The sequence below is a fragment of the Microdochium trichocladiopsis genome, assembly GCF_020744255.1.
Source record: "Microdochium trichocladiopsis strain MPI-CAGE-CH-0230 chromosome Unknown B0I36scaffold_2, whole genome shotgun sequence".
Taxonomy (NCBI): domain Eukaryota; kingdom Fungi; phylum Ascomycota; class Sordariomycetes; order Xylariales; family Microdochiaceae; genus Microdochium; species Microdochium trichocladiopsis.
In genome coordinates, this window is record NW_025763545.1 from 884,312 (window position 1) to 906,628 (window position 22,317).

The 22,317-nt window shown below is 57.8% G+C and overlaps 6 protein-coding genes across 6 annotated transcripts; 2 read left to right on the forward strand and 4 right to left on the reverse strand.

The window, feature by feature from the left end:
* The first annotated feature begins 3,020 nt into the window (after window positions 1-3,020).
* On the forward strand, window positions 3,021-7,503 carry B0I36DRAFT_402827 (uncharacterized protein). Its single transcript, XM_046161739.1, has one exon. The coding sequence runs from the start codon at window positions 3,114-3,116 to the stop codon at window positions 7,467-7,469; it is 4,356 nt and encodes a 1,451-aa protein (XP_046016449.1). The 5' UTR covers window positions 3,021-3,113; the 3' UTR covers window positions 7,470-7,503.
* A 506-nt stretch (window positions 7,504-8,009) lies between these two features.
* Window positions 8,010-9,003, reverse strand: B0I36DRAFT_359042 (Alpha/Beta hydrolase protein; the record flags this gene model as incomplete). Its single annotated transcript, XM_046158065.1, has 3 exons — window positions 8,010-8,339; window positions 8,473-8,792; window positions 8,886-9,003. The coding sequence occupies 3 exons, from the start codon at window positions 9,001-9,003 to the stop codon at window positions 8,010-8,012; spliced, it is 768 nt and encodes a 255-aa protein (XP_046016450.1).
* A 953-nt stretch (window positions 9,004-9,956) lies between these two features.
* B0I36DRAFT_359043 (uncharacterized protein) lies at window positions 9,957-10,772 on the reverse strand (the record flags this gene model as incomplete). The annotated part of the gene is made up of 1 exon (XM_046158066.1): window positions 9,957-10,772. One exon carries the CDS (start codon window positions 10,770-10,772, stop codon window positions 9,957-9,959), a length of 816 nt encoding a protein of 271 aa, XP_046016451.1.
* Window positions 10,773-13,631: 2,859 nt separating this feature from the next.
* Window positions 13,632-15,045, reverse strand: B0I36DRAFT_236642 (isovaleryl-CoA dehydrogenase; the record flags this gene model as incomplete). The annotated part of the gene is made up of 2 exons (XM_046149480.1): window positions 13,632-13,728; window positions 13,823-15,045. 2 exons carry the CDS (start codon window positions 15,043-15,045, stop codon window positions 13,632-13,634), a joined length of 1,320 nt encoding a protein of 439 aa, XP_046016452.1.
* Window positions 15,046-15,880: 835 nt separating this feature from the next.
* On the forward strand, window positions 15,881-17,752 carry B0I36DRAFT_359045 (carboxyl transferase; the record flags this gene model as incomplete). Its single annotated transcript, XM_046158067.1, has 3 exons — window positions 15,881-16,341; window positions 16,418-17,453; window positions 17,630-17,752. The coding sequence occupies 3 exons, from the start codon at window positions 15,881-15,883 to the stop codon at window positions 17,750-17,752; spliced, it is 1,620 nt and encodes a 539-aa protein (XP_046016453.1).
* Window positions 17,753-18,330: 578 nt separating this feature from the next.
* Window positions 18,331-20,220, reverse strand: B0I36DRAFT_64597 (uncharacterized protein). The gene is made up of 3 exons (XM_046163147.1): window positions 19,964-20,220; window positions 19,708-19,904; window positions 18,331-19,645 (listed from the first exon to the last, which is right to left on the reverse strand). Exons 1-3 carry the CDS (start codon window positions 20,073-20,075, stop codon window positions 18,422-18,424), a joined length of 1,533 nt encoding a protein of 510 aa, XP_046016454.1. The 5' UTR covers window positions 20,076-20,220; the 3' UTR covers window positions 18,331-18,421.
* Between the last annotated feature and the right edge of the window lie 2,097 nt (window positions 20,221-22,317).

The following is a 22,317-nucleotide window of genomic DNA, read 5'->3' on the forward strand; positions in this document are numbered from 1 at the left end:
TTCAGGATGATCGAAAAGGCTGTGGCTTGCTGCAAACTTGGAGGCTGTCTGTGACAAAGGCCCGATTTCAATTTACAATATCAAAGTCCTGTGCCCTCCCCGAACGAAAACATTTTCACTTTTGTTCCCTTCTGGGAGTATGGGCAAACACGACTGCTGAATAAACACATGCGTCGCACATTCACCATGCTACTCCCGTTCCTGTACCGAGTTTTCTACAGACATGCTTCGGCTGGGTATTGAAATATAGACCAAGTTTAGCGCCAGTGACGGAGGTGTCAGTCAGGTACGGAAAGGGTTGCCCATCTCGGAGTATCTCTTTTTTCCTCCCCCCCCCCCCCCCCCCGGAGACCTGGAGCGTCATGCGGAGAGGACTGGACGTGTTCCATGCGGCACTAATTACTCGCTGAGAAACGAGAACCATGTCTCGAGATGGAAGATCCTTTCCGCACAGCCAAAGGAGGGGGGAAAATCCTCCGAGCCGATGACGATGGACTATACAGTCCGATCAGGGTGCGCCACAGCTTGCTGGGTTGCGTCAGCTGCTGGGCTTTCAACCTGGGCTTTGAGCGTGAGTAGGAAGGAGGGCTCCTGTTAACAACCACTAACGGGGGTTAGGGTCCTAGCACGATCAGTGGCGTTCAGACCTCAAGGCTGGCCTGGGGTGGGGGGGCTAGAGGCTATTAGTTGCCTCCGATGCTTGTCCTCACAACAACATCGGGAACGCCATGGTGGGGAGTGGGGGATATTGGTGGTGGCGGGCGAGAACAATCCTTTGTGCTCTGTTCCCAGTTTGAAGTCTGGACCCTTGGTGGCTTTGCCAGTCACTTGACAGCATTTGCGCTGCCCTGTCCTTGATAGGCAGTGGGCTCGAATACTCTACGATCGAGGTGCAGAAAGGATCATCTGCTCAAATGTCGACGCGGCGGCTTGGCTGGACTTTAGCGCAATGTGCCACAGCAGCGTACTTTCAAGACGCGCGGCATTACTCGAGAGAGCTGGCCAGATTTACCGACCTATGTTTCGGGAGATATGCCCATAGTTCCGGCTTGAAACCTGAGGCATTGCGTGACGTGGAGGCGGATCACATCCAGGAAGACAGCACAGTCTGTGGGCACCTGGAGCTCTTTTGTGGATGACTGCTGAGACTGGATCCCGCTTGCGAAGGTGTGGCTGTGATGACAGGCGACGGATCACGGATCTCTGAACTTAATACTTCGTAGCCTGTGGTTATTACGGATTTGGCTGGCGGCCGAAGATCACCGCTGATCGCTTTGTGCCGCGGTGGGGAACTCTGCAAAGCTGCGAATCAGTAACCTGCAAGCTGCTCCTGGGGGGGCCGACGGCAAGGTCCGTGCCAAAGCTGGCGGGCGCCTTTGGACTAGACGAGCCTAGCCGCGGGCTTTTGGCGGCAAAAGGCGCTGGAGGAGCCAGCCAGGCTTGTGGATTTGTGGTGTGGTCGTGGACCCATTGTGCGCAAGGCGGTATTATCGTGAGGTGACATTGTGGTCTGCTGGGTCTCCCCGGACGAGCTGGGATCTTTGCGAATAAATGACGCGAGGGACATGGTTTCCACCTGGCTGCTCGACCTGACGAGCACGGGTCGCACATCCTCAGGGTGGTGGTGAAGGGGCATCGTCCCGAAGACATGGATGCCGCCGGCTGGAGCGGTAGGAGGCCTGCTCACACATGGACCTTGAGTCGATTTCTCTTGATTAGAGCGCGGTTGGGGAAATGCCCAAGACCAAAGAGGGACATCTGGAGCGAGGATGTGCCGTGTGTGAGAGAGTGAGAGACAGCAGGAAGATCCGCAAGGCCCCTGCGCCGAGTCAAGAGCACCTGCACCAGCCCGCACCCGCAGCAGCGCTAGGCCACTCATGCAGCTGTCAGGGGCACCACCAGACCTCACGAGTTTGTACAAACTGCCTTTGACTCGGCTACAGACACCAAGGCCCAAGATGCGTGTTTGCTCATGGCTCGATGCATACACCAGCACAAGCCCCACGGCTTCGCAATGTCTACCAAGGAAGGTTATTGACCACTGATCCGGTCCGCTGGCATTGTGCAGAGGCACAACACAACAATTAGGCAGGCCGGACACTCCTAGGTAAAGGTATCAAATCAGTAAGTCGACTATCCGCAGAGCCCAATAGAGCCCGCGATGCAGGGTTGACAGGCACCGCCAGGCAGGGTCCCCTGGTCCCACCAGCCGACGGGCCAAACCCAGACAGGCCTAGCTCCAGGGCCCTCATCTCTTTGCTCTCGAGCCCTGGTCTTGGACGTGCTTGAGCTGCAGATCCTCCTCTGCCTCTCCTCCACCGCGCCCTGCCCTGGCCCACGATACCCTCACTGATTGGTCGCCGCCTCGACTGGTTCTCCTTCTTGATAGTCCGTCTCTGCTCGTCTGCACCCGCCGCCCGCTAATATTAACGCGGCCTGCTTAGCCCCCGGGGGCGGGCGCCGACGCGCGCCGCCCATCGTGGGCCGGCACCTGTTTCGCCCGCCCATCCTCGATCCCATCCATCCATCCCTTGAACGCTGGGCTGGCAAACATCCGTCCGCATCATGGGCTGCTCTGCCGTGCAGCCTGCCCGCCTCTATAGGCTTCTGTAAAGCGGCCGATTCGTGGGCACTCACGACGCGGGATCGACTTTGAGGCTAGCCCGTAGCTCGCAATCTCGCAGCTCTCGCTCCCGGCATCGCCCCAGTTTCCTGTCTTCCATTTTTCTTTTTCCCTTCTTTCGATGTCCTGGACACCATTTTTTGGGCCAAGCTTGTCCCTGCATCACTCCGACACGACGTCTGCAGGCGTTTCGCACCGGTCTTTGATATTGCTCACACCTGCTCTGGGGGACGCGTTCGTGGCCTAGACTTGACGACGCACACCAATGTCCGTCGGCATTGGTAATTTGCAGCAACAACAACATCGCTGGTGGACGAATTTGCGATAGAGGGCTTTCCACAAATCATCTGTTTACCTCGAGTAGCGTCTTCACAACTCGTAGACACAACACCGCACTGCTCTACTCTAGATTTGTCACGCCTCGTTCCGAGCCACCATGCTCTAGTCGATACAATCTGAAGCTGCGTCCGCTTGGTAGCACAATCTCAAGATGCGGTCCAGTCAGGAGTCGTCGCGCCGGCACTCCATGTCGTCTGAGGACGAGTTTGTGCGCCCGCACCGTGGACGGCTGGACAGTGCCTCGCAAGGCCCCCGGCGTGTTCGGTTGCCTAGGTCCAAATCAGCTTCAAACATGCTAGATGCGTACGGCGATGCAACAGCCACCATCGAGGACGAGCTGCGCGATGTGGTACGTGAGCAGGTTGACCGTCAGGCCTTACAGGAGCTTGCAGAGTTCTTGAGGACCACCGGTCCACGGTCTCAATCTGCCCAGAATCGATACGACGAATGCTTCCGAGTGCCAAGCAGCGGTCCAGGCCCCAAGCGATGGTCATTCCAGACTCTGAAGAGTCGTATGTCGAAACTGGAGCGAACATCACTCCAGCCGCTGCCGGAGAACGCCCGCCCTGGAATCACCACCAAGGGTAACCGCTTCCTGGCAATCTCGGTGCCGGAGCCTGACGTCGTGGATGGTCCCTGGGGCCGGTCGCAGTATCCGGTGTATACTGCAGACTCGGAGAAGCAACTGGCTTGTCCAGAGAGCCCATCCTGGCCGGCTAGGATCTCCTCGCGAGGAGCACTCAGTCCGACGAGCCCGGCAGGCTCAAACGCTCCACTGTCGCTCGACCTGCCGACATTTAGCAGTTTCAAATTCGATGTAGAGCAATCGTCAGCAAAATCAAGCGACTTTGCAGAGCTCAACAGGGTACTTGAACAGCATCTCTCGTTGGTGACCGACAGCAGTGCACAAGATTCGGCCCCGGCTTCTCGGAGCCCAGTTCAAACGTCGCCGCTTGATCTGGACCAGGGCACTGGCATCATTTCAATCAGACCTCGCAACGCAGTCTCATCCATGCACTCCAGAGAGAGAACTGCATCATCAATATCAAATCGTCTAAGGCTACAGCCCCATATCGACATTGAAACGGTAGCCAGTGGAGCCCATGATAGCACCCTCCCACCCAATATCAGCCGGAACCCCGATCTTACCAGTTTCAGCACCCGCTCCGCCGTTACTCCACCTTGCATGGAACAACCTGAGAAACAAAACTTCCCCGAGATACGTCTTGACACGCTCGAGGAGCCTTCAGTACTTCCCTTGAGGCTTCACGCTCGAGGATTGTCCGCGTTTCCGCAGACATCGCCACCAGGGTCGCCGCCTTCATCTAGGAAGCCCAGGCCGGCAAAACTCACGGTTGGCTCGAGCTTGACGGTGCCGGAGGAAACGATACTTCCAGACTCGCCAGGGTTCCCCCTGATGCTGGCAGCCATGAACTTCCCGTCACCACCAAAAAGTACTCCGGGGCACAGTCCAACCAGTAGTGTCAGCTCTTCAGGGCCCCGACCTCCTTCGGCACAAGCGACTCGGCCTCTGGCGATACAACCCCGGACCTCGAGCCTGCGTTCGAACAAGGACCAGACATTTTCTTTGGACGAAATGCTCATGAAGTTTGCCCCAAAGTCGCCGCCACCAGCTCCATCCACCGAGCTTGTCCTCGAGGACGGTGTCTCGTTGCCTGACCCATCCTTCTCTGTGATCCTTCCCATGCAGCCTTCTTCTGCGTCACCCTTCCCGAAGAAAGAGGAAACGACCATAACGAACGTGACAATGGAATCACTATCTGATGGGAAAATGTCAAGCGCGGAGTTGACTGTCCGGCCTCCTGAGCCAGACGCAGAGGATTTTGAACTAGAGGAGCAGGCACCCGTGCCCGACATCAAAGCTGGGGAAGCTCAATGCGCGATCTCGGAGGCCAAGATCCAATCTTCTCAGCCGGATGTTTCGTTAGCTTCCGAGCCGGTTGAAGAGCGTACAAACCCTAAAGTCGCACCTGCCGAGGCCACTTCTACAACGCTAGAGGACGATGAGCCTCAGAGACCGCGTTCATCAAGCTCTGCATCCACTACGAAGCCGGAGCGATGCGAATCGTCGGTTTCATTCTATACAGCCGACGAGTCGCAGCGAAATTCCATGTGCTCAGCCAATCTGGATTTCCACGACTTTAACCGTCACTCCGGAATGAGCGACGATCCTGATGACTTGTCTCACCTGGCCAATTCCTACAGACAATCTGCCACAACGAACGACTCTTATCGCCAGTCTGGTCTAACAGATGACTCGTACCGCCAGTCTACCCGGAGTGACACGACTTTTGCGACGGACCTGAGTTCGGCGTTAGAGGATTTCCCAGGGAAGCATACCACGATGGGATCCGGCATTATTCGAGCGGCGGAAGAGTCTCAGCACATCAACAGGAGGAAGGCATCAGTGGCAAACTCATTCGATAGCAGCAATGTCGATATGAGCTCGTGCGCCTCGGAGAGATCTGGCACACCTTCATCGCTGTACTCCACACTGAACGACGATGAGCTCCAGCCCAGGAGCATACTGGAACGTCGCAAAGCCAGGAAGGCCAAGGTACGGGAGTACAAGCAGAAAGACTTGGCAACGGTACGGACCTCCGTGCTGCTTCAAAACCCCTTAGTAGGCAGCGACGCAGTCGACTCGCCAGTTCTGGGGTGGTTCACGCAGAGCAGCGCCAAGGCGAAGAGGATCTCGTCTATGGCTGTCTCGCCACTGTCTAGGGGACCAGTAAACGCACTGCCTTCGCCTAAGACGACTCCAACGGTGCAAGATTTCTGTGGTCATGTCGAAGAGCATGATGGTTTGGAACACAACGAGCCTGAGTCGGAGACGAGCAAAGCCTGTATGGATCGCGACTGGACCATATCACCGGTCATGGTGCTTGAGAGCACTCCAGCGCACCTGGTGGCAAGTTATCACCGCTCAACGAGGAGCACGGAGCGCAAGAACTTGACGCTATCCCCACTAATCGTGGTTGCGAACGTTGCTGGACGCCCGTCACCTTCATCCAAGTTGACTTCGCCGTTGCGCCCACTCTCATTGCTGACAACTGAGCCTGTTCCTATCCTTCCACCTAGATCTGCGTTGAGGCTGAAGATCAAGCCCCAGCGACCTCTTCCAATCAAGGTGGCGAGAATGTCAATATCTGCGATGCCCGACGCCCGCGAAGGGCCAAAGAAGCGTCACAGTATCTCGACGATGCCAACACCTCCAATGTCTCCGGAAACGCAGCAGACTCTGAGGACGAGCTTTCCAGTACAGCCACTGCCAACGCCTCCCGATTCCGGCTCCGCGGAAGCATCCTGGGATCGTGTCTCTCTGCAACGCAGACGCGAGAAACACCTCATGCAGCAGAAGGAGCGTCAGGAGAACGCGTGGCTCCAGGCGCACCAGAGAGACAGGGAACTTGAGTGGCGTATCACCGCTATCAAAGAGCGTCTGCGCAGAGAGAAGATGGAAAAAGAGAAAGAGCTTGCAGACATGGTCTCGCCTTCGGCAGAGAAGCGCGCACCTATCGCTGGAAGCGTCCCTGTAGGTGAGGCTGGCGACCGCACCAGCACTGGCAGCAGTAACAGCAACAACAGCAACAACAACCGCGTCAGCATCGAAGTTGAGCAGCGACTGGATCGACTGGAGAAGAGCGGAGATGCGTACCTGCGCATCATGGTGCCTCTCCTCGAGAACATGAATCGCACGCTGACAGAGATGCGCAAGGACGGCATGGCCAGCACCCTAAACATGGGTCTCAACATGAACGACTTTGTCCCGGACATGAACGCCGAGGCGAAGAGGATGTCCCTTGCCGACTCCCTTGCTGCAGTACCCGCACGTCGTTCGTCCACGGCTGCCGTCACCAGCGCTACTGCCATGCTCAACGGCAGAAGCACTCAAAACGACGAAAACACCGTCCATCCCCGCCATCACCTGCCCGCTCACAAGCGCGACCCCTCCGGCTCAAGCCAATTCAGCACGGCCAGCCAGAAACTCAGTGCCCGTGTCGAGATGAACATGTCGCGGCCGCGTTCGCGGCGCAACACCCAGACGAGCGCGCGGGGCGAGTTCTTCGCCATGAACCCGAAGCGGCAATCCATCGATACCACGCGGCAGTCCCACGAGACGTTCCAGACCGGCCGCTCGTCATCCCCCGAGAAGCACATCTCGATCAAGCCCTTGCCCAGCGTGCCGCAGTCGCCGCTGACCAAGGAGCTTCCCGCGACACCTACCGCTCCTGCAAGCGAGAAAATCGGTGCTGTTCTCCCCACGCCGAAAGACCACCAGTCCGAGGCTCTGCAGGCCATCCAGCGCCGCATGGAGAAGCAGGAGGCTATATTTGGCCAGCTCATGAGCGGTTGGGCGACGGACAACAAGGGCAAGAAAACCAACAAGAAGGCATCTAGGAGGCCGCGATCTTCGACGTTGCCGAGCAGGCAGACTGCTCTTGCTGAGGAGGAGGAGGACGACGACGAGGCGGGCTATGCCTAGGCGCCTGCTCGTGACAAGTCTCACTTTATGAGCCAGACTTGATGGCCGGGCTCGCACTCTTTTTTTCTTTACGACGTTCTTGACTGTATATATTCCATTTTCATCACCGGTGCTGGAGGACACCCACGCGCTCCAGACGACCAACTTCGACATGGTTGACACGACATTCTCTCTTTTCTGGTCTTTCGGATATTGCAAATGAGCTCTTCTATTGCAGCGTTTAATGCCTTGGGGCGGAGCGGAGCAGTAATGTCTTCACACATACCCACACTTCTCTCACTGTTTCAGCCAGGAATATACCATTTGTAATTTTTTAGAACAATTGCACATACGTGGCAGAGGCCGTACACCTCGGACAACGTCTCGGCCGAACTTCATGTCAATGATATTATTACATCGCATCGTGAGAACTTTTGCTTGTATTACTTGTTCATCGAATAGTCGTGTGTGGGCGGAAGTCAGCAACTCCGTGTACGGCAGACCGGTGTGGTTATTCCGACCGGCCAAGTCTCTGAACAATCTGCAGTGACGCCAATCGCCCTAGACGTGCTTGGCAAAGAAGTTGAGAACAGTCTCGTAACCACGGATGTACTCGTCCATGACGCGCTTGTCCTCGAGGTCGGACCGGGCGGCCATCCAGCCGTGGATCTGGTCGCCAAAGATTTCGACGTGCTTGGGGACCTTGAGCGTGTCCTCGAACTTCTTGACCTCGTCGGCCGGCTCGTCCTTGGAGGCGAGCATGCAGAACGGGACCTTGATATTCTCGGCCTCGGAGTGGTCGACCATGGCCGGGTGGGCAATGGCAGCAGCCTTGAAGGGGTTCTCGTCAGAGGAGGTGACGAGCGTCGTGACCTTGCCGCCCCAGCAGTACTGGAGTGTTTGCGGGCGCGCATGCGGGCCCCGGTGTTAGCATCAGGCTTGCGGAAATTATAAGAAGAGGAGGAGGAGGAGGAGGAGGAGAAGGGCTTGTGAGGACGAAAAGGAATACTCTTTGTGAACTTACACCCAGGATGGCCCAGGACTTGATGTGCGGGTTCTTGTCGGCAACCGCCTTTGCGTACGCGGGCACCTTGGAGGCGATGCCGGGGGGCGGGAACTTGCCAAAGAAGGCGCCGAGCTGGTCCTTCTTCTCCTGCGTGTCGGGCGGGAAGATCTCGATGGGGCAGGGCTCGCCGTTGAACCAGTCCGGAATGAAGACCTTGAACTTTTCGTGGTCGTGCGAGCTCGAGAGGATGTCGGCGCCCTGGAGGGTCTGGGGAAAGTAGCCAAAGATGTCAAAGATGACGATGATGCCCTTGGCGGCGGAGTCGGGGCCAGTGACGTCTGGAGCAATGGGCGACATGAATCAGTCCGGGGTATCTCTGACAGTTGCCGGACCGTTTGGACTGGGTTGGTTGGTCTGTCTAGGAGACTTACAGCTCTTGTATCCGCCGAGCTCCTCGTACGAACCCTTGGGGCTGTAGCCCTTGGAAACGACGGGCGGGATGTTACAGCAGGCGGCCGAGTGGCCTTGCTGAGCAGGCATGCCAGACATGACGGCGGTGTGGTAGTTGTGCTGCGCGGTGTATCGTGGGCTGGCGGAAGGCTGGTGGTGATGGGTGTGGGTGTGGGGAACTGCTACAGAGAAGTCGGTGCGGCGAGAGAGGTGGGAGCTTTGGAGTGGAAGCGCACTTGTAGGAGGAGGGCAGGTACATATTCGTGGCCGGCCCACCACAAGCTGGTTGGGAGCTCCTGGGACCAACCGAGCTGCCTGGGCCCGGCCAATGGAGGGCAATTGGAGATGCGGCATGTCCCGCACGCAGCTGTACAGAGTTTGGGGTTGCTTTTCGTCGTCGAGATCCACGAGGGGAGGAGAGCTCGCGAGGCACAGAAGAGCTGGTGCTCTGGAGGCAGAGGGTGGCCAGCTGGTCCAGCCAAAAGAGCTCGTGGCGATTGATGTCTATCCCCATGGCATCACAGTTACAGACAGGCCGGGGGGCCTATGTGGCCAGCCCAGATGGCTGTGCATGTCGGCAGCCGATAGCTCGCTGTTCTGATGCCCAAGCTCGTCTTCAACGAAGCTCTCGAGTGTGGGGTAATATGCGCGGCACCACTCGCTAGCTCGGCAGGACCTTCTGCTGTGATGATGTCATCTGGATATTCCCGGCATGCGATTCCCATGTTCCCGCATGACCATTGCGCCAATGCAACGAGGAAAGGCGCCCGATCCCTTTTGCTCCGATCGAAACAACCATGAATAAGATAAGCAATGTGTTTGTGGCAGGGGCCAACCCTCTGTCTGTCCGCCCACAGGTCAAAGCCACTCCCCGCCGACAGGGAAAGGGCGCCACAGGTACGCTCAGTGGACGCCACATCTATTTTGCGAATGTTCTTCTGACAACTCGATGTGTGCAATCATATGCCAAGGCCAGAACCACCAGTTTCCTCCGGGTATCGTCTTGTGCCTCTACGCGCGAGCCTCCGCCCTTGCTGGCTGGTCATTGCAGTCTACTGTGTCCCTAATGAGGCTCTGCTCCGCTCCAACTCCATCCTTGACATGCTCGAGAGATGTGCAAAGGCCACCTGTACCATGAAACGCTCGTCGTCCAGCTTCAGCCTCGCCACTGCCTCGTGCTCCTCCATCCATAATGTCGAAAACTTGCGCCTGTCGTCCTCCTCGGGCATCAGATTCTCGTCCCGCTCCATCGAACCAATCGGCTCTGCCGCGAACCAATGGATGTTTCGCCACGCTCCCGTTGCCGGGTCTGGATATTCGCTGACGCCAATACTCTCATTGCTGAGTCCTTCTGTCCAGCCCGCCCGTGAGTCCTCCGCGCCGTAGTCCCTGGTTCCCATCGCCTTGGCCGGCACCGTCGCTCTTGACGCGAATTTCAACCTCAACGGCCGGACCGCTATCCCTGTCTCTTCGGTCGTTTCGCGCAGCGCGGCCCCTAGATGGCCCTCGTCAAAGTCCTTGCGGCCCTTGGGCAGCTGGAATATGCCAATGTCGCAATTGTAGACGACCAGCACGGTCGGACGGTTCGATGCGCAGTCTCTGATGGTGACAGTACCGCAGCTGACCATGATCTCGTCGGAGCGGTGGAAGAAGCCCTCTCTCCGAATCTTGGCCCACGTCCGTCCATCTGACCAGTCCACGACGTGCTTTGGATCGCCTTTTGCCCACACCTCTCGTCGGATGAGATGTTGGAACTTTCCCTTGATCTGGGGCCCGACAATAAATGGCTGTAGCTTGCAGGCGAGTCCCGCCAGCATGGGGTGTTGACCCGTCGTCTCGGTTGGTCTGATGAGTACGCCACGAGCCATCGTTCTGCTGATGCCTGACAGGATGGGTCAGAACAAGTATCTTGTTTCTTAACAATTTCGTCTGCGGCGGATTTGCACTTTGCTCGGCAGTCTCATGTCTTCTTCATGGGCGGCCTCATAACCCTGAAGAAGGACGAAGGCGGCTCACACCGAAAATGCAACCCTTATATATTTCGCTCGGTTCCAGGAGGCTAGAGCGACCACCCACTCTGACAAGCTTACGGAATCGGTGGTCCATAATCACCAACCTTGCACCATTGAGGCACAACCGAGGAAAATGTGGACAGCCATTTTCGGTCATGGGCCAAGCCTGTGACCGGTGAGACCCTCCACAACACTCCTTGAAAGGGGGACGAAATGATGGATCACCTGGAATTGCTGCAGAGCCCGAGTCACGTAGTGTGCTTTGGCAAGACAAGGAGTACTTTCACCGGGCGCCCGGATATCATCTGGTACGCGCGCCGTGCCCCTTGCTTCCTCTCAACTCGCACCATCCTACGGTCCATGCGCCCACTGGGAACACGGCCGACCTGCAAGTGTCTCTGCAGGCGCCCAAACCCCGATTCCAACACCTCGATGCCCGTCACCCAGAACAGCAATGAGGCCAAATGCTCATTGGCTGGCCGACAGTGCAATGGTTGACACTATCGATGCGATGCCGTCCATGGTGTTTTGAACATTCAGCCAGCAGTCCTTACATCCCGTGAGGGGCTGTTCTGGGATCTGCCAATGTGCAGAGTGCATGGATGAACACAAGGGAGGTTAAATCATCACGGACCATTGGCGCGTTTCCTCCATGGATCTTGACCTCTGCAGGCATCATCGGTAGCTGTCGAGCACCCTGTACTGTACGGCCCGATGGAGCATCCCAGCACCACGCGGGCCTCATCAGCAAGCCACAGCCACTGATGGCGATCGGTCCCATTCCTTCCATGCGTGTGAGCGTCCAATTTGCCCAGCCATGGGTCTGTTACACTGCGACCGAACTTGGCACGACACGAGCCAATGCAGAGGAGGTCTGTCGGTGAGCAGCACTCGCGAGATCGCTTCGCCGGGCGCCGTCGTCATCCGAGGCACGTTATCATCCCCGCCTGCATGCAATGAGGAGGCGACTGCGCACCGTCGACCGTGCACAACGCCATGTCGTGAAGACGGCGGATTCAAGGGTGCTAGTGGTTGGAAGACCTGCATTAGCCTTTGCATTGTCTCAGACTCCGCCAACAGCGGGTACAAGAATCCGCTCCTTTTGAGGTTCGAGCATGAATAGAGCGAGTGGCGGCCTGAATCATGTGGCTTCTGCCGAGAACGGTTCCGGCAGCAGACCCCGAAACCCCCTGTCTCGGGTGAGCGAGGGCCTTTGCTCACACTGAGTAAAGTCCCTTTGGCCAACTGAATGCAACATACTTTGATAAGCCCGTCGTCCACACAAGAGGGTTCTCGAGCGTCCGAACAGGATCCGACGTTGTGTTACCACGCCCCCGGGATCGCACGCGCGCGCAGGAGCTGCGCTGCTTGTGAACTGCATGCACGCCAAATTGTTTCCAGCACGGTGAGGCTGCTTCTTCTGGTTGCATGCATGCGCCGTCATCTGTATCGTATCAAGGCAACGGCAAGTTCCAGCTGGGTCTATCAATGCCTTCAGCAAAACCTCGTCGTTTGGGTTGCGAGGACCCCGCGCCGCTGGGGGCATTCCTCAACGGGTGACCTTGTCGTCAGCCACTCCTAACCCTACTTGTTCATCGTGTAATGACTCCGTACCACGGTCGCCACGATCAAGAATCACGCAAACAATTCTGCTCGCCATTATGCCATCATTGATTGAGCTGATCGGCTTCAGACTCGAGGTTTATTTTTACATTTTCCCCCCAACTTTGGCGATAGCTCAAATCGCATTACATGGCAGCACTCTCAAGCACTGCCTGGCGGACAGCAATTAATTTGGTCTGGATGCAGCCCCATCAAGTGTCTTGCACCTCGACCCAACTCACGATGCGCCGCTTGCGCAACAAACCCCCGACGCAAATGAGCAGGGATACATGAGAACCAACCCGGATCCGCACGCCTGCCACTTCATCGGTACGCAAATGGCGCTACGGTCTGACAGAATTTGCTGGCGCAAGTAATTCCGGGGGGGCGTTCGTGCCACCTGGGCGCCCGGTCGCCCAAGGCGGCGTGGGGGCTTGATCCGTCGGAGGCGGGAGAAGCAGACACGCAGCAGCCATGCCATGCTCCTGTCTCGCCATGTGCGACGTCCCGCAGCGGACTGCATCCCATGTGATCGCAGATGAAGCACGCACCCACCGTGTTTCCAGCTTCTGATCGCCTCTTGCAAACCCTCACCGAGGGTCATGGAAGCGCGACACAACACCGAGCACGACAGCTGTCACCTGGGGTTTGAGTTGGGATGTGAACTGAGAGAGGGACGCCTCCTCTGGGGGAACCGACCGCCTTGCATGCTGTGCAACCTTTCTCTATCATATCTGTTCCACCACACCGGCGAGGACGTCTATCTACGCAGGCAGGGATCCAAGTCCAGAGGCCATGTAGGCTTATCTTGACGCATCAGGCTCGCCGTGTAGCAGTTGTAAGTCGCATTCACTCCCCCGCTCAGGTTAGCCCTCGATCGGTCTCCAATGTAGCGGATGACTAGGAGCCATGAATTTCATCCTTCGTTCCTCCGACTCCTCCAGGTGCTGCAAGGACACAGGGATGAGGTATACCTGAAAGAACGGCGGCGTTATGATCTCTCCTTTTATTCGTATGTATCAATGAGGCTGGATGCTCTACGAGATGCTGGAATCTCTCGGACAAAATGATGCACAATTGTGAATGAGGTAAGCTCGCAGAGTACTAGACTCTCTACGCTCCGAGACGGGCATATTCCTTGTTGAATGCTCTCCCAATAACCATCCTCCTAACCTCGGACGTTCCGGCACCAATTTCGTACAACTTGGCACTAAAAAGTGACAAGCAATGAGGTTAGCAAACCTTGCACTTTGGCACCAAAAACAGGGACGGGGAGGGGGACAAAGGGAAGGGGACGGGCTCACTCTCTCAGCAACCTCGACGCGGGCATCTCCTCGACATAACCCATGCCGCCGAGCAGCTGTATGCTGTCGAGGGCGCACTCTGTGGCCCTCTCGGCGGCGTACAGGATGGCACCGGCGCAGTCCTGCGTGCGGATGGTGCCCTCCTCGTCGACGGCCCTAGCCGTGTTGTACGTATAGGCCCGCGACGCCTGGAGCTTGGTGTACATGTCTGCAAGTTTGCCCTGGATGAGCTGGTTGTGCGCGATGGGCTGGCCGAACTGCTTGCGCTGGTGCGTAAAGGGCAGGGCGAGGTCCAGTGAGGCCTGCATGATGCCCAGCGGGCCCGCGCTCAGGACGAGCCGCTCGAGGTCAAGACCCTCCATGAGGACGCGCACGCCGGCGTTGACCTTGCCCAGGACGTTCTCCTCGGGGACGAACAGGGACTCGAAGACGAGCTCGCCCGTATTGCTGCCGCGCATGCCCATCTTGTCGAGCTTGCGGGCGCAGCTGAAGCCGTCGGACTTTGTCTCGACGATGAACGCCGTGATGCCCTTGGAGGCCTTGTCGGGCTCCGTCTTTGCGTAGACGACGACGACGTCCGCGTCGGGCCCGTTGGTGATCCACATCTTTGTGCCGTCGAGCAGGTAGCCGCCGTCGACCTTTTTGGCGGTCGTGCGCATGCTGACGACGTCGCTGCCCGCGCCCGACTCGGACATTGCCAGGGCGCCGACCGAGGTCCCCGCGATGAGCCCGGGCAGGTACTTTGCCTTTTGCTCGGCGCTGCCGTTGAGCTGGAGCTGGTTGACGCAGAGCTGCGAGTGGGCGGCGTAGCTGAGGCCGATGCTGCCGCTGGCGCGGGAAATCTCCTCCATGACGACGCAGTGCGCCTGGTAGCCCATCGCCAGGCCGCCCACGTCCTCGTCCGCCGTCATGCCCAGGAACCCGGCCTCGCCGAGCTTCGGCCACATGTCGTTAGGGAAGGCGTTGGTCTTGTCCGTGCTAGCGGCGACCTCCTCGGTGATCTCGCGGCGGGTGAATTCCTGCACGCGCTCGCGCAGCTCGGCCAGGTCGGATGCCGTGGGCGGCTCGAAGCCCTGCGGGTGTTTCGAGGTCGCTGCGGAGGCGTGGCGGATCTGCTGCTGCTGCTGCTGTGATGTGGTGGCGGGGGAGGATCTGGCGAGGAGGTTCCTGGCCGCTGTGGGCCGGCGAGAGGACCTCGCGGCGAGGGCGAATGCCTTTCTCATTTTTCTAGGTTGTGTCTGTATGTGTGTGGTTGTGCGTCGTTGCTATGGCGGCGGCCGGGCTTGCTTGTCTTGGATATCCAAAGACTGCCAGGAAAGGTGTGGGGTAGACCGGAGAGCCGTGGGTTAAGGGTCTGGTGATGAAGCCTTGGGTAATGACCACGAGCCGACACGGGCAAATCGAAATGCAAGGAACGGCAACAAAGAGTGGTGGTGGACGTAGTTGGGGAAGGGCGGGCGCAGAATTGGAGAAGAGGCGCCGGGGACGAGGCTGTCGTCGGCAATGGCTTAAGCCGGGGTAACGCGGGGGTGGGGCCCGGGTGTGCGCGGCTTCCCTCGGGGCGCGGCCGCAACGTCCTGGGGCAGCTGTGCTGTACTGCACTGCACTGCGGGACACCTCCCTCTACACTACAGGCACGCAAAACATCCACGGGTGCTCTTGTTTGTAGTTCGTTACTTTTTTTCCCCTTCCCTTTCTTTCGCTCCGTGCCTCGTGTGCCTCGTGCTCAGCCCTCACACCACCACCACCACCAACGACGACGACAACTCCGCCTTGTCCCGGGGAGTCCGTGTCCTTCTCTTTCTCTGTGGGGAGCTGTTTCGCCTGACACCAGCTCCGGTCTTCCCTGCTTGGCGACACTTTACCAGCCAGCCGCCTAGAGCACCACCACCGACGGCTATGTCTTTGTCAAAGTCCTCGAGAGAGCTCGCAGGCGTCTCTCGCCAATTGGCACGATGCTGTACGCGCCCGGCCGCCACCCTCCGCCGGCGCTCAGCCGCCCCGGCTCTCGCCCAACTGCCTGTCCCGCGCTGCCAGGCCCACGCAGTCCCCGCGGCGATGCGGACGGTAGCGACGTATGCGGCGCCCTACCAGGAAAACGCCATCTCGGTCCTCCCCAGCAACGTCGACCCAGAGTCGCCAGAATACAAGGACAATGAGAAACTCATGGCGGAGGCGATGGAGCGCCTCGAGAGGCTCGTCAGCACCGCGCAGCAAGGTGGCCCCGCAAAGGCCAGGGACAAGCACATCGCCCGTAATAAGATGCTGCCCCGTGACCGCGTCGCCGCCCTCATCGATCCGGGAACAACCTTCATGGAGCTCTCGCCGCTCGCCGGCCACGAGCTATACCCAGAGGCCGAGGTGCCCGCTGGAGGCATCATCACTGGTATCGGCCAGGTCGAGGGTGTGACGTGTATGATTGTCGCCAATGACAGCACGGTCAAAGGCGGCACATATTACCCCATCACCGTCAAGAAACACCTGCGCGCTCAGGCCGTCGCGCAAGAGAATAAGCTGCCGTAAGTAATGCGCCAGGCGGGGTTGGGAAACGGCGCATCTGGCCCTGGCAGTGCCGCTAACTCGGCGTACGTATAGGTGTATCTACTTGGTCGACTCTGGCGGTGCCAATCTCCCACATCAGTCGGACGTGTTCCCAGACCGAGAACACTTTGGGCGCATCTTCTACAACCAGGCTCGCATGAGCTCGCAGGGCATCCCACAGATTTCAGTCGTCATGGGACTGTGCACGGCTGGTGGTGCTTATGTCCCCGCGATGAGTGACGAGAACATCATTGTGGAAAAGCAAGGCACCATTTTCCTCGCTGGCCCGCCCCTCGTCAAGGCTGCGACGGGCGAGGAGGTTTCTGCAGAAGACCTCGGCGGTGGTGCCATGCATACTTCGGTTTCCGGTGTCTCCGACTATCTCGCCGTCGACGACGCCCATGCCATTGTTCTCGCCCGCCGCTGTATCACCAACCTCAACTGGCCGGCGAAGCCGTTGCCACCCGCAGAATCATACTCGGAACCCCTCTACCCAGCCTCTGAGCTTTTGGGCATCGCCTCGACCAACCTCCGAAAGCCCCTTCCCATTCGCGAGGTCATTGCGCGGATAGTCGACGGCTCGCACTTTTCCGAGTTCAAGCGAGACTACGGCACAACGCTTGTCACGGGCTTCGCGAGCATCTACGGTCACAAAGTCGGTATTATTGCCAATGACGGCATTCTCTTTGGCACCTCGTCCCAGAAGGGCGCCCACTTCATCGAGCTGTGCTCGCAGCGTGGCATCCCGCTCGTCTTCCTGCAGAACATCTCGGGCTTCATGGTCGGCAAGGACTCTGAGCGCGACGGCATCGCCAAGCACGGCGCGAAGCTCGTCACGGCCGTCGCCTGCGCGGACGTGCCCAAGTTCACGGTCGTCGTCGGCGGCAGCTACGGCGCGGGCAACTACGGCATGTGCGGCCGAGCCTACTCGCCACGGTTCCTGTGGATGTGGCCCAATGCCCGCGTCGGCGTCATGGGCAGCGAGCAGCTCGCCAACGTCATGGAGACGGTCGGGCAGAAGGCAGACCCGGAGCTCAAGGACCGTATTGACAGGGAGAGCGACGCCGTGTACTCATCCGCGCGCCTTTGGGTGAGTTCCTTTTCCTTTTCCTTCCCTCCGTGTGTGAAATCATTGATCCCCCCCCCCCACCAACACACCAAGGAAGAAAGAAAGAAAGAAAAAAGAGAAATGGCTCCGGCAGTGTCATGAGAGCTGCTATACCATCATCGATCCGTTCCGCTAATCGGCTTTTGTGCATTTCCTAGGACGACGGTGTGATCCCACCCGAGCATACGCGCAGATACCTCGGCCTGGGCCTGCAGGCCGCCATGGGCGGCAAGAACGACGTCAAGCACGGCGAGACCAGATTTGGCGTGTTCAGAATGTAGATCCTGGATCTTTTGTTCTTTTAGACAAAGAGCAAGTGCCTTTGCACTGCATTGCGTGAATAAAAACCAAACAAGTCAACAAACATTACAAATTGCGTCCCAATTTGCAATGAAGATTACTGATTGCAGCGCAACCCAACGCTAGCACACGGAAGTCATATTCCCGACTCAGGACAGATTTTGTCATGATTTGTGACAGTAAAATGATGAATGTACATGTATTACATTGTGCTTGAGGTAAGGTATAAAATGCCTGTACGTAAATGCTCAAAACGTTCCCCGTAATGTTTTATCTTTTGTCTACGTGGGCCTAGAAGCCGCTCGTGATGGTAGAATCGTGCTCGTCGCTTTTTATGATGCTTGGCTGGCGTGAAGGAAAGAGGACAAAAAGAAGACCGAAAGCAAAAGTACAGAGTGCTCGTGAGATAAGGTCCAAAGACGCCCGCAAATATATCTAATGAACGAGCTAGGTTGCGCTCATCTCGCATGCAATATGCTCCGAATATAGCATGAGGTTGTGCGGCGCGATCTCGAACAAGTCCAGTCAAAGCACTCGGCGCTCACAAGAGCGCACTGACCTGGACCTGGCAAGTCATTGACCGGGCCACAACTGCTGTGAGACTCGGTTCCGAATGTTGTACAAAGTTTGACGATGGAATAACTGCCATCTCACCGGCGGCTCCGTTTGTCGTCACCTTGGCGCTCAAGGAGTAGTGTCAATTGACTCTTTGATCTTCCTAGATGAACGTTAGGACTCCCGCTTGGAAGTGTTGGCACAAGACGCGAGCTTGTTGATGACCCTGTGCCTGATCGCTGGAGACCTTGTATGGGATCATCTTCGGTACCAAAGTTGTGTAGGGAAGCCAGGCTTGCAGGTATGTTTTCGTCAAACTCGATGATAGTACCTTGAGCCGTGGCATTAGAAGTAGTGACTGTGGTGCCGGAGAGGAGTCCTTGAGAGAAACCGCGGCGGTTCATATTCCAGTCTCGCATTCCAGGACGTGATGTGCCCATGTCAGACCTGGATCGGCTCATTGCAGCACCAGCCGGAAACGACGGACGCCCATTTGTGGTCCCCTGGCCTTCGTAGGAAGAGTTTCTAGCACGAGGGGAGGGCTGAGGGTTCGTTGTCGGTGGCTCGCTTGTCGTTGTTGGGACAGAGTTGGCCATCTGATGCTGGCTCGTCTGCAGTCCAGCCGAGGTAAGGTTGCTCGACGGTGGAGTTTGTGTTTTTGCCGGCTCTAATGTATTTGCGTGATCATGATTGACTGATGTTGCCGGGCGTTTCCCCACTGATTTCGCGCTAATAATTTTGACATCTGTGCCTGGCCGATGTGCTGCGGGCGTGCGCTTGCCTTCCTCGATAGTCTCAATGGAGCGTGCTGAGCTGCTGATCTTGGATGATACTGATCCACTTTCCTTGGAACCGTTGTCAGATCCTCCGGCAGAAGATTGGGAGCTGGGCCGCCGTGGCATCGCAGGTCTACGCCGTGCTGCTGTAGACGCTACCACTTTTGCACCCTTCTTTTTGGGAGTTACTGAGCCGACGCGCTTTTTGTCAGCAACCTTGGCTTTGAGCAGGTCAGCGTCCCGGGCGTTCGCTTGCTCATTCACAGCAGTGCTGCTCGAGGAGGCTAGATCTTCCGAGTCGGAGACAGCTGGTGAGACGAAACGCGCAACTGGTCGAGGGCCTGTGCTTGACGGAGCTCTTGGTGTCTTGAGGATCGGCTTTCCTGGCGGTTGTTGCATAGCAGAACTCTTCCTGGCCACAGCAAGGTCTGCAGGAGCATCCAGCTCAGGGCTCAATGGGGATTGTACACCCTCGTGGGCTATTGTACTATTATTTTCGTCGTGACGGTCTGGATCCACGACCCTGTTGGCGTTTGGAGACGACTGCGAATGAAAAGTTAGGCCATGCTCTCGAAGGATTCAAACACATCTACGAGAGCACTGACCGGTTGTGAAGGCCCTTCATAGCGATTCGCGGTACTTCGCAATTTCACAAACGTTGGTCCATTTGAGATTTCCTCAAAGAGCCGGGCCAGGACTGGTCCGGGGAGATTACGGAGTTCGCTGCCCCAGACATGCCACCAGAAGTTTTCGAGGCGGTTGGCAGTTGGGTCAACAAGACGCGTAAACGTTGTTGTGTAAACTATCGCCTTGGTCAGCGGCCGGTCTCCCTCTACAAGTGGCGAGCCCAGAGATGCTTACCACGCCAGTATTTATGAATCTGGTCTGGCGGCACAACGGGATACTTTGCGACCTCCTCATAAATCCAGCTTGTGTTGGTGACTATGCCCTTGGGCAAGATCATGCCCCCCATCGTGAGCCTTGAAACCTGATGAGGCGGATCCTCACGGTCGGAAAGAGTGGAGTGCCCTCGACTCCACGAAGACAGATTAAAGTGGCGGAGAGTCCGAAATCGTTGAAAGCAGACACGTCATTGTCGTAGAAGGAAAAAAGTGATGGATGCACCGAGAAGAGATTGGTTTGAGCTGACGCCGCGTGTGGCGTTTCCAGAAGTTTGCCTCGGATCAACGTGTAAGACGGATTAAAGGGCGAAAGCTATCGTGTGCAGAAACGTCGAATGGGCCTGTCTACCGTAGGCGTTTGAGAAGGACACCGCAGTTGAGGAAAGGAGCCAAAGGCCGAGAGTTTCCTGGTCTGTCGTCTCAGTTGGGCATGCGCTGGCTGTGGCTGTGGTGCCTGAGCAGGAGCAGGAGCGGGTTGTGCCGGCGCAGCTTGTAGGGGCCTGGATGTAGGTACCGAAACACAGAGCCTTGGCCGGAAGCCGTGGGGAAGGACGGTATCTTAATGCCTGGATGATCCCTGTTGCCGAGCAGCCCTGGTCCTGAGCCTGAACCTGTGGGCCACCTGTCGACGCTCGACGCTGGACCAGACGGAATGAAGGAGCGGGAGGCGGTGGTAGACTTTGGAGATGGATGAGGTCACGGGTGGAGCCGATAGATGGACGATGTGGTGAGCTGGCAGAGAAGAAGGCCGGGTGGCGTAGGCCCAAGGAGCTGGCTCGAGATAAGTACCCTATGGTAGCTCGGCAGAGGGACGAGGTTGCACAGTAGGTGCTGAGCTGCAGGTCCACGTGCAAGTCGGTGAGGGTGGCTTTGGGCGGCGTGGGTTGAGACGCATGGGCCGGAGAGGCGGTGATCAGGGGCCCAGCAGACGGGAACCTGGGCGGGGGGCAAGCGAGCCGGATTGGGCCAGCAGCGGGCGGGCGGGTGCGCAGAGACAGACTCGAGCAGGGATGCTGCGCTGGCTGTGCGCTGGAACGCAAGATCTGATACCTGCAGCAAAAAGTGGTCTGCTGATGCACGGCTGCAGGATTGTGGACGGAAGCTGCCCGCCTGAGGTGAGTGTCGCAGCTAATTACCTATGGTAGTGTACGCTAACTTGTACGCAAGACAGGCCCGCCAGATGCGCGGGCCGATTGCAGCCGCACGCGCTGCTGGAGCGAGCGATGCCTAGTCCAAGCATGGTGCTTTATGGCCGGCAGGCGCAACCAGCCCCGGCCCAGCATGACAAAAACTCCTGGCGGCGTGGGAATGCACAGCACACTAGGGCATATCAAATCTGACTCGACTCGACTCGACCATGGCCAGCTTGGGCCAGCCTCGGGTCTGACGGTGCGAGGCATCTGTGCTTTTTCCCTCCTGTCCATCAGCACCAGGACTGCCATTGCCCAGCGAGGCACTGCTGCTGACAAAATGCTCGACAGCATACCTGCCCAGTGCCTGCCCTCCTCACCGCTTTCAGCTCGACACTGGCCTACCTGTCCATTTCCTACTGCTGGCCGACATTAGACGGCCAGGCACATTCTCCTCGCCGCCTAACCCTCTTTCCTTTTTTTCCTCCTCCTTGTCAGTGGTGCGCACATCTTTGCCACAGATGTGGCTGCGCGTGACCCAGACACTCCCTTGCTCGCTGCGTGGGTTCTCATCACACAGCAAGCGCAGCCGAGTAGGATCTTGCAAGACACTGAGCAGCCATCCAACCACGAGGCACGCCAGCAGGTGGTCTGCCCTGGGCACTTGTGGCGGATTCGTATCAAGCCTCAGGATACATCCCACCAGCCAGCATCTGGCCTCCGGCTCCGGTATCAGTCCTTTGCGCCATGGCTAGCATTACGACGCCATGACGAGCGGCCGTGATCCCCCGTACATGGGCACAACGGACGACGACGCCCACGCCCACGCGGCACACCCCCGGGGGGGGGGGCGACCCTGGTCTCGCCCACATGATGTCCCCCACGCCCGTTGGGTCAGCCCCGCGCCCTTCCTCTTCTAGAAGGTCGTCTGAAATCAGACACATCGTTTGGTCTCAGAGGACAGGGATGTTGGGCTCACATCGCTCGCTCTGGGACCATTGAAACACTTCACCATGTGATGTTCTCGTGGTCGCTTAGAGCGTTTGCTTTTCTGCTCTGACCAACTGGCCCTTCATGAGTGTCTTGGATAATAGACATGACCAGAAGCACCACCGCCGTGGTAATGAGGCAGACAAAACGTCACGAAGTAAGGAACCTGGCTTGTTCGGACTCATCCAACTGG

Bases quoted from the DNA above. Each gene is read 5' to 3' on its own strand.
- B0I36DRAFT_402827 (XM_046161739.1), top strand. From the start codon at position 3,114: ATGCGGTCCAGTCAGGAGTCGTCGCGCCGGCACTCCATGTCGTCTGAG.
- B0I36DRAFT_64597 (XM_046163147.1), bottom strand. From the start codon at position 20,075: ATGGGGGGCATGATCTTGCCCAAGGGCATAGTCACCAACACAAGCTGG. The intron at 19,905-19,963 runs GTAAGCATCTCT...CCAAGGCGATAG, and splicing joins GATTCATAAATACTGGCGTG to TTTACACAACAACGTTTACG. The intron at 19,646-19,707 runs GTCAGTGCTCTC...TTTCATTCGCAG, and splicing joins ATGAAGGGCCTTCACAACCG to TCGTCTCCAAACGCCAACAG.